Source organism: Chenopodium album, chromosome 26 (assembly GCF_948465745.1).
Source record: "Chenopodium album chromosome 26, dcCheAlbu1.1, whole genome shotgun sequence".
NCBI classification, from domain to species: domain Eukaryota; kingdom Viridiplantae; phylum Streptophyta; class Magnoliopsida; order Caryophyllales; family Amaranthaceae; genus Chenopodium; species Chenopodium album.
Window position 1 is genome coordinate 33,978,018 of NC_137859.1, and position 9,840 is coordinate 33,987,857.

Below are 9,840 nucleotides of genomic sequence, written 5' to 3' on the forward strand. Positions count from 1 at the left end.
CAAGCGAGTATAATGAACTGCGACAACGGCAAGATCAGTAATAAAGTTTTGTTAACACACAGTGCTTGACAGAGTACAAGAAACGTTGTCACATGAAATTTCCAACATAAGGTAAAATTTGAAGAATGAGAAGTGGAACCCAAAGTTTGTCTAGCTAGGTTAAGTTTGTTGCCAACATTAACTGAGAACGATGATATATGATCATGCGTCCTCACTTTGGGGGCTAATTGTATGGGATGATATCTGGGTATGACCGATATCTTGTGAAAGCACGTGACCAAACTCTGAACAATTGTGAGAGGATGCCGATATGTTCCAGAAAGAAGACATGTCGGCTTGTCAGAATTCAGCACGTGGCAACAGAAGCTCGACACTTGGCACAGGAGGCTCTGCATGGATGAGAGCCACCTGTCAAGGTAGATCATTATAAATAGTAGGTAAGACCTCATTAATGGGGGCATTAATTACACACACTCTCTCTCTACCTTCTCTCTCTTACTTATCTATTTCTCTTAAACACTTTCTGACTTTGTCATCGGAGTGGTTATTCCCGGACTATCCCGGGGTTAGCTAACTTCTTCCCATTGTGTAGGTTCTCAGCTTGCCGATAGGAGTATCAGAATCTCAGGTCCGAATTCTTTGGGAAGTCAGGTTCAGACGGAAACAACTATGTACTTTTGCTATTGAGTGTTTGCTTAACAATTCCATGATTTCATCCAACAAATTTCTAATTTCATTGTCATCTTTGTGAAGTAAACATTACTTGTTCAATATGAAGAGAAAAGGCTTGTTTAAAATGAAGAAAAAAAGCCGGTGTTCGGCCAAGCATGAGAACATAGGGGAGGATTGGATCAGCAGTTTGCCAGATCATGTGTTGGGCAAAATTCTTTCTTTGATTCCAACTAAAGAAGCTGTTAGAACTTGCATCTTGTCGTCGAGATGGAAGTATCTTTGGACTTTGGTGACAACTCTTGAATTGGTTGATTTTAAAGACGAAAAGCCAGAGAAATTTGATGGGTTTGTTAGTCATGTCTTACAACACTGCAAGTCGATCAACTTGGAAAAATTCCGTTTAGCTTGTCGGGGATCAAGAGACTTGTGCCTTACTAATGATTGGATTTCTTCTGCAGTGAGTCGAAAGCCTAAACAGCTTATCTTGGATTTATTTGGTGATACTATCGATTTTAGAGAAATCGTACTTTCTTCATACCCTACTTGCAGCATTACCTATAACACGATTGTAATACTCAAGTTGAAGTCGTGCTTTGAGATTGAGATTCCTGACTCATTGGCCTCTTTTCCGTGTCTGAAAATCCTGCAGTTTACGGGCTGGTTTCCTTACGAAAACCATTGCTCTGCATTAGACAGACTGCTGTCTAACAGTCCTGTGCTAGAGGATTTACACCTCGAGGGATATCTTGAATCAGAAGCTGAATTTGAGTTTGATTTACGTGTTCCTACTCTGAAACGGTTGAGGTTAAATCTGAAAACTGATGTATACGGAGTTCATCCACACACTGTCACAATTGATGCCCCAAAACTGGAAGATTTCGATATAGCAGATGGAACTTGTGCAGAATATGTAATGAAGAATGTGGGTTCTTTAGATTTTGTTGATGTTGATTATGAAGCCTCTTGGACTGATGTTCCTGAAGATGATCATATTCGTCGACTGCTTGGGCTTCTTTTTGGCATTGCTAAGACTAAGGAATTATCAATATCTGCTGATTCTTTACTGGTAACTTCTGCGGTCCAAAAGCATATCTTGTACTTGTATGAACAAAAATTATTATTTTTAGTGAAAATTGTTTGTCTGTCTGTCCGTAGAATCTGAAATCATCTGTCAGTCGCCCTTGGCCACAGTTTTCCCATTTGACGGCGTTGGAGTTAGGGGCAAGTGAGTCCCTTGACTGGACATTGTTGCCCTATTTTCTCAAAAACGCGCCTAAACTAGAGTCTCTACGGTTGAACAAGGTGAGCCTTTCGACATAGTCTGTAAAGTGGTGAATACAGTCATACAGCTGCTGAGTTTTTGTAATCTGACAGGAATTACTCAATGGAGAAGACTACCCTTGGGATGACGATGATGATCAATTCGTGTGGAATCCACCAAAGAATGTTCCTGATTGTCTGAAGACGACTCTGAAGTATGTTCAGTTCTCATCTTTTGAAGGACGCGAAGATGAGCTCCAACTTGCAGAGTATCTGCTGAACAATGGTCAAGTGCTAAAGGTTATGGTGATCACAACCGATCCTTATCCTCTTGACGAAGAGATGGAGGAGGAAATACTGATGTTTAATACAGCTTCCGAGACTTGTGAGGTCTATGTTTACGAGAAGGTGAAGAGGAAGCTTTCCGAGAAAGATTTGGATTTGCTAGAAGTATTATTTGATGGAGACTTTCAACATATTCGTTCTATCTAATCCTTGAACAATATATGATGATCCGATTTTGCTCTGGTTTATGGATTTCATCTAACACCAGAACATTAATACGCGTAATAATGGTTCCTATGATCTCCACAAATCCTTCTCTTTCGAATTTGAGTTGTACTTGTATGATATATTATGGCTCAATGCCCTTTAATTTTAAGACTAGGACTTAAGTCCTTAAACTCTTTAAGGTTGTAAAACTTGTAATAGACATAATTCTAAGAGTTGCTTCAGAAACTGCCTTAAACTTTAGTGGCAGGGTACATACCTCTTAATATTTCTTCTGAATTCATGCATATGTTGTTAACTTCTTAATCTCACAGGTAATTAGATACTATAATTTTGCTTAAACCTTGCTCGAGAATCGTTGGATCTTGTGCTCACGAATGTTTGAGTTGTACTTGTATGATATATTATGGCTCAATGCCCTTTAATTTTGGGGTTTGTTTGAATTTAGTCCCTAATGTTTGAAATGGTTGAATTTAGTCCCTCAACCACCACTAAGGGTGGTCTAAATGTTCGGTCTTCAGCAACTGTAAGTGGTAAGTCTTTCTCAATTTTTTTGTGCCCTTTTAGAACCCTAACTTTCTTTTAATTTGGGGATAATTGGGTTTTGTTCTCTATACATATTGCATGATTTTTTTTCCAGTTTTATATCTTGCTATTTGCATACTAGTAGTAGGTTTATCTGTGTTTAGTAAAACCCATCATTTCATACTTACAATTCTTACATGTATTGTCATAAACAAATAAATGTATGTCTGAAATCAGAATGTTCAAAAATTGAAATTCAAGTGCAGATCATGCCATCAATTGCGTTGATATGTTGTTGGGTTTTACTCTAACACCCTTACAACAAAAATGACAAAAATCCCAGAAAAATTTGGAGTCTCTAACACGAATTATCATAAGGAATGACATTGTAAAGTGAAACCCAAGAAGATGAATATATGAAACTACAATTTGAGAAAATTTTGTAAAAGAGGATATAAAAGGGGGGAAATCATAAAAAAGTTTGAGAAAACCATAACAGAATGAGTTTGTATTATGATGAAAGGCTGAAGAAATTTGAGGGGTTTGCTAGTCATGTATTACAATAGTGCAAGTTGGTTAAGGGAATTAGAATTAGTTTGGTTTATCGAGTAAGCAAAGGATTTGAAGACTTGTCTGCTGTTAATGAGTTGATTTCTTCTGCTGTAGATCGAAAGCCTAAAGTGCTGTACCATTGCTCCGCATTGGACAGACTCATCTCTCAGTCCTGTGTTGGAGTTTTTGAAAATTGTGGGATTTCTAGATTCAAAAATGGAATTCCTTGAATCAAAAACAAACTTTGAGTTTGATATATGCATTACTACCCTGAAGATATTGGAATTACATCTGCAAACTGATGTACAGGAGTTCATCCACACACAGTCACCATTGATGCCTCAAAGCTGCAAAATCTCCATATATTAGATAAAACAAGTGCAAAATATATAATGAAGAATGTGGGTTCTTTAGAATTTGTTGAACTTAATTATGGAGCCCCTTGGTTCGACAATAATCCAGAAGTTGAGATTGATCATATCAGTCGACTGCGTAGTCTTCTACTTGGCATTGCTATGACCAAAAAATTAGCAATATCTGCTGATTCCTTAAAAGTATGTTTGTGTTTCTGAAACCATAACCATAACCCTTGGTTCTGAGGAATGCTCAAGTGTTGCAGGTTATGATGATCACAACTGATCCTTATCCTGTCAAGGATGAGATGAAGGAGAAACTACTCATGTTTGATACAGCTTCCAAGACTTGTCAGATCCATGTTTACAAGAAGGAGGAGAGCAAGCTTTTAATTCACCAAGAGTTAGACCTCCAAGTTAAGCGTTTTATCAACACCATTAGCGTTTGAGGTAATAATCAACGTTTGATGTCTGATGATCCAACTATGCTCTGGTTTATGGATTTCATCAAACAGCAGAGCAGTAATAGGCAATAATGGTTCCTATGATCTACTTTTGCTATACATCCTTCTCTTTTGAGTTTTGAGTTGTATGACATATTATGGCTCAATGCCCTATATAATTTAGACTAGGACTTGGTCTTAAAACTCTTTTAAGGTTGTAATAGACATCTAATTCTAAGAGTTGCCTCAACAACTGCCTTAAACTTCAGTGGCACCTTTTAAAATTTCTAATAAATACTTGCATATGATGTTAACCTCTTAATCTCACCGGTAATTAGATACTACTTGCATATAATTTTGCTCAAACCTTGCTCGAGGATCTTAGGATCTTGTGCTCACGAATGTATGAGATTATTTGCACACATTGTCTTAGATTTGCAGAACTTAAATGAATACTCATATTCAATATACTATGTAATTAGCACACTATTTGAACATATTTAAGGCCTGGATATTAAATAATAGGAAAAAGTGAAGTGACACACCATTAATGATAAATCATCTTTACCCCTTCAAATTTTATGCTATTAGTTTTTCTCATAAGATTATGGGCATAATCGTTTCAATCCTAACTTTCATTCAATTTAGGGATAATTGGGTTTTGTTCTCTATTTATATTACTTGATTTATTTTTATTTTTTATGTGTTGCAATTTGCAATTTGCAATTTTGCAACTAGTAGGGTAGTATTTTGTCATTGTTTAGCAAAATTCATCATTTCATACTCACAATTTTTACATGTATTCTCAAAGACAAGTAAAATATGTATGATCAAAATATGGAAATCAAGTGCAGATCATGCTATCAAGTGCGTTTAAATTTTGTTGGGTTTGGGTTTTACTCTAAAACCCCAACAAGAACAAGAAACATTAATCTCAAAATAATTTAGAGTGGCTAACATGAATCATCGTAAGGAATGACATTGTCGAGTGAAATCCAAGAAGATGATATATATGAAACTGAAATTTGAGAAAATTTTACAAAAGAGGATATAAAAGAAAATATTTGGAGGTTTGATATATATGAAACTGAATTTATGATATGTAGAATCCCATTGTAGCCCACTTATGAGTGTCCCACATTGGAGAAAGAGGAGAGGTGGTTCCACTTTATAAGGTAGAGGAGTAATTTCTACTATTACCAATTGGTTTTAGTAAGGAAGCTCTTAAGCCTTGCTTGTGGACCAAACTCTCCTCCTCCTTATTCGGGTTGCCCAGGCCCATTTCACATTGTTTCAAAATTTAACATTATATCAACCCTGAAATAGAATTTGACGAAGGCTTCCGAGGAATTTGAATACGCGGGTTAATGTCTTATCGTGTCTGTCCATGGGCAAGCTAGCTACATGATTACATTAAATAGATTAAAGATGTTCTCTGAGAGTAATCAATCGGAGATGGCTGTGAACAATGGAAGTACATGATATGGAAAGGTTCTTTTCACGTATAAAGGGTTACGGGTTTTATGATGATCACAACTGATCCTTGTCCTCTCATGCTGAGATGAAGGAGAAACTACTCATGTTTGATATAGCTTTCAGATCAAGACTTGTCAGGTCATGTTTACAAGAAGCTGGAAAGGAAAGCTATTCGCGTAAGATTTGGATTTAGAAGTTAAAATTCCAATCTATTCGTCGTATATAATGTAGATCCCCTCAGACAAAATGTCTAATGATCTGATTTTTCTCTATTTGTTGAGTTCATCAAACAGCAGAACTGTAATGGGAATATGGGATGAGAAGTCGCGGTAACGGTTCCTATGATCTTTTGATATCCTTCTCTTTTGATTTTGGACTTGTATGATATATTTGGCTCATTGCGCTTTACATTTAACGCTAGGGTTGCCTAAACAATTGCCTTAAATTTTACTAGCAGGGCACACTAAATATTGTCTCAATTGATTTGCTGAACTTAAATGGTGTACTTCACAAACTTCTTCCTACTTTACCAGAGCGTTGAGCACTTCCGAAAGCACAGTTTGTCTAATAATCCAAAGACCATGTACATGTTCTAGTGAAGCATTAAGCACTCTAAGCAACTACTTGTATTGACATGTTTACATTAAATCAAGTATCATAGCTCATATTAAATCACAACTTTGGGATGTCATTGGTCATGTAGTTTAGTCTACAATTGCAATCTAAGAACTAGACAGAGACGATAGAAAGGAGGAGCTGATTCTTTCTTTACTTCTCTTGTAGGAGAGACCTAGACCAAACCCAAGCAATTAAGTTCAAGAATTTAGTAATTTGCACAGTCTAAATCATTTACCTCTGATCCCATAAAATTTTTGTTATTAGGTCTTCTCGTAACATGATTAATTTAAGTTCAGAGCAATATATGTAATAAGCCAGATTTTGAGTAAAACTGAGAAATTGAACAAGTTAAAAATAAAAAATTGCTAGAAATTTCGATAATCATAGACCAAAATGTTACTCCATATCATGACTGTTCTATTGATACAACAGATTCAACCATTCTAAAGAGACACAAACAAAAACTGCATCATCCAAAGGCCAACATGAGTAATTGTTTCCAAAGAACAAAATACAGACAACATTAACTTAAGGTACAAACAGAATACAGACAATTGACGGGCAACCTTGGTTAGAGTACACCCAGCCAAAACTTTGAAACTATCATGGCAGCCAACTTGAATGATGATACAGCAATCTGAACAGCTTACTTGATCTTCTTCTTTGGCCTCAGCTGTAGGACATTAAAAAAAAAAAAAAAAAAGCACAATAAGCAACATATCAAAGCTTTCAGTATATATTAGACAATGAGCTTGCAAATCAACACAGACAGCCTTTATTTTACAATTTTAACTGTAAAAGCTTTTCATTATTATTATAAAAGAAATTTATTGTTATTATTATATTAGGTAAGAATGGAGCAATACGATAACCGCCTAACAGTACAATGAAATATGATACAGACCTGGTTACTATGCCCACACTTCTTCTTTCGGCAATTCACAGCCCTGGGATGGAGGCGAGCATAGCACCTGCAAGAAGTTGAAAAAGTGTCAAACAAAGTCTATAATCAAGCAAACTATGTAACCAAAATATAGATGGAAACAAAGATAAGTTGGTTCTATCAAATCCATATACATAAAAGCATGAAAATGAAGTAATAATTCAGAAAGCTGATGTAATATAATCCAGTACATGGGGTATGAATACATGACACATGGAATGATGCATCAAGAACTGGACACAATTAAAATAAAAATAGTTAGCAGCAAAAATTAAGGGAGTGGCCTCAGAGATCTTGGTGGAAAATGATCATCACATGGATCCATGATGAATCCAATCAAGAGTAGCAAATATATTCCTTACATCACCGGCCAAAGTTTGTCATATAAACTCCCTTCACTTGACCAAAAAAGATATCTACATCAAGGGAATAATTCGAAACAAAGTTGATGCGAAGAAAAGACAGAGGATGCAAGAAGAGATGCACTGTCAGTGTGTAAAGTTTTGAGTGATGAAACAGCCCAATTTATTATCATTTTTCAGACTTGTGAAAATCAACCTGATATTTCCCAATTCCCATCTCATTAAATTCAAGGTTCAGGATCCAACAAAACCCTTCTCATAACATTTACATACCTATCAATGAGTTACATGCCCACTCACTTATTTTCTCCCTTTGTACACTCAATGTTGAGGCATTTTCATTAAGCATAGTGCAGAAAATGTATAAACATTCTATTCATATCTCCCCTCAACATAACAACTGCCTTACATTCTGCCAACTCTAAACCCTAAGGAAGATAACCATAAAATCATATTAACCCAATCACCTAAACTGCTACAAATGGGGCATAACACCGAAGGGAACAAACCCAAATCAAGCAACTAACGAAAGCTAGAAAAAAAAGCTTCAACTTCACAGCAGCAAAACGGTAGTAAAAAGCACCAGCAGATACTTTCCCCTCACACAAACACACAATTTAACACATTTTTCCACACTCAGCGTATTCAAAAAGCACATGATACAACAACCATTCAATGAAACAACATAAACCCCATTAAACTAGATTTCACCACCTATTATCGAAAAGATAGCTCAAAGATCAATCCTTTTTCACTTTGCAAACAGGCTATACACAAAAGCACAGGCATAGCACACAACCAAGGACACAGAACCAATGCTCAAATACTCAGACAGTTATTCAATTTACAAATGAAACCAACAATAATACTAGAAATGTACCAACCATGAAAATCAACTGGCAAATAAAAAGTAAAGTCAGCTGATAAAGTTGAAGAATGGAATATTAATTTGGGGACCTTGTATATCCTCATTAGCACGGTGTAATTGCCGATAAGGTTAAGTTAATGTCCCAATACAATGCAACTTAATCTCACTTAATCTACTAATTACCACAATAATAACATCCTTAATTACGACGGAAAACAGCAAAAATAGAGGACAGATAAAACATACTTGCGGCAAATCATCTTGTCCTGGTTGAATTTACGGGCCAAAGCCATCAAAGAAGGCTCAATAATTCCTCCCCTCAACCTCAAAACCAAGTGAAGTGTTGATTCTGTAAACAAACCCAGAAATTATATCAACAAATAAAATAAACCCAGAAAATTAACCAACAAACTTAACGAACCCAGAAAAGAAATCAACAAATTAACAAACCCACAAAATAAATCAACTAATAACATCAGAAAATCATCAAAAGTTGTACCTTTCTGGATGTTGTAGTCAGCAAGAGTGCGGCCATCTTCAAGCTGCTTACCAGCGAAGATCAAACGCTGCTGGTCTGGAGGAATTCCTGCAAATTTCGAAAACCCCAACAAAAATTAGAATTGAAAAATTCACATAAAATCATCTGAAATTCAAAATGTATGAAATTGAAGAAACTAAAATGAAGGGAAATGAAAAGGGACCTTCTTTGTCTTGGATCTTGGCCTTGACATTGTCGATGGTATCACTGCTTTCGACCTCAAGGGTGATGGTCTTACCAGTTAGGGTTTTCACGAAGATCTGCATCTTTCAAGCTTTGTTTCAGACGACGGCATGGGAGTTTGAGGTTTCATAGCTTCTATTTATAGTTCGGCGTCGATTAGGGTTTTGGAATTAATTACTCGTAACAAGGGAAAGGGACGGTAAAACAATGATACTCCTCCACATTAATTTATCTTAGGGTCTGTTCTCTTACGTTGAAATTCAGTTCAGTTCAGTTCAGCTGAGTAGTTCAACTGAGTTCAGTTCAGCTCAATTCAGTTCAGTTCAGCTCCTAATTTTCTTCTCTTATAAAATATTTAGTTCAGTTCAGTTCAGCTCAGTTCAGTCAATGAGAACAGGCCCTTAGTTGATCAAATTTTTATTTCTATTTTCTTTGATGGAAAAAATATATAATAAAACGAAATCATTTTGTATTCGTAATACTAATGAATTTACTCGTATTACATTTTCCTATAATATTGGCGAATTAATCTCTATA

At 36.0% G+C, this 9,840-nt stretch overlaps 1 protein-coding gene and 2 non-coding genes across 3 annotated transcripts in view; all 3 read right to left on the reverse strand.

The window, feature by feature from the left end:
* Positions 1-9,421, reverse strand: part of LOC145617445 (polyubiquitin 11) — a 57,530-nt gene extending 48,109 nt beyond the window's left edge. Inside the window, exons 1-3 of the mRNA XM_081672151.1 lie at positions 9,284-9,421; positions 9,082-9,168; positions 8,894-8,931 (exon numbers count right to left, since the gene is read on the reverse strand). Coding sequence (XP_081528277.1) covers positions 8,894-8,931; positions 9,082-9,168; positions 9,284-9,386 — 228 coding nt within the window. The 5' untranslated portion in view covers positions 9,387-9,421. The remainder of the gene's footprint in view (positions 1-8,893; positions 8,932-9,081; positions 9,169-9,283) is intronic.
* On the reverse strand, positions 7,634-7,724 carry LOC145618829 (small nucleolar RNA SNORD24). The gene has a single exon (XR_014108063.1). It is a non-coding gene; the product is annotated as a small nucleolar RNA SNORD24 (small nucleolar RNA).
* On the reverse strand, positions 8,587-8,692 carry LOC145618778 (small nucleolar RNA snoR99). Its single transcript, XR_014108028.1, has one exon. It is a non-coding gene; the product is annotated as a small nucleolar RNA snoR99 (small nucleolar RNA).
* Positions 9,422-9,840: the final 419 nt, after the last annotated feature.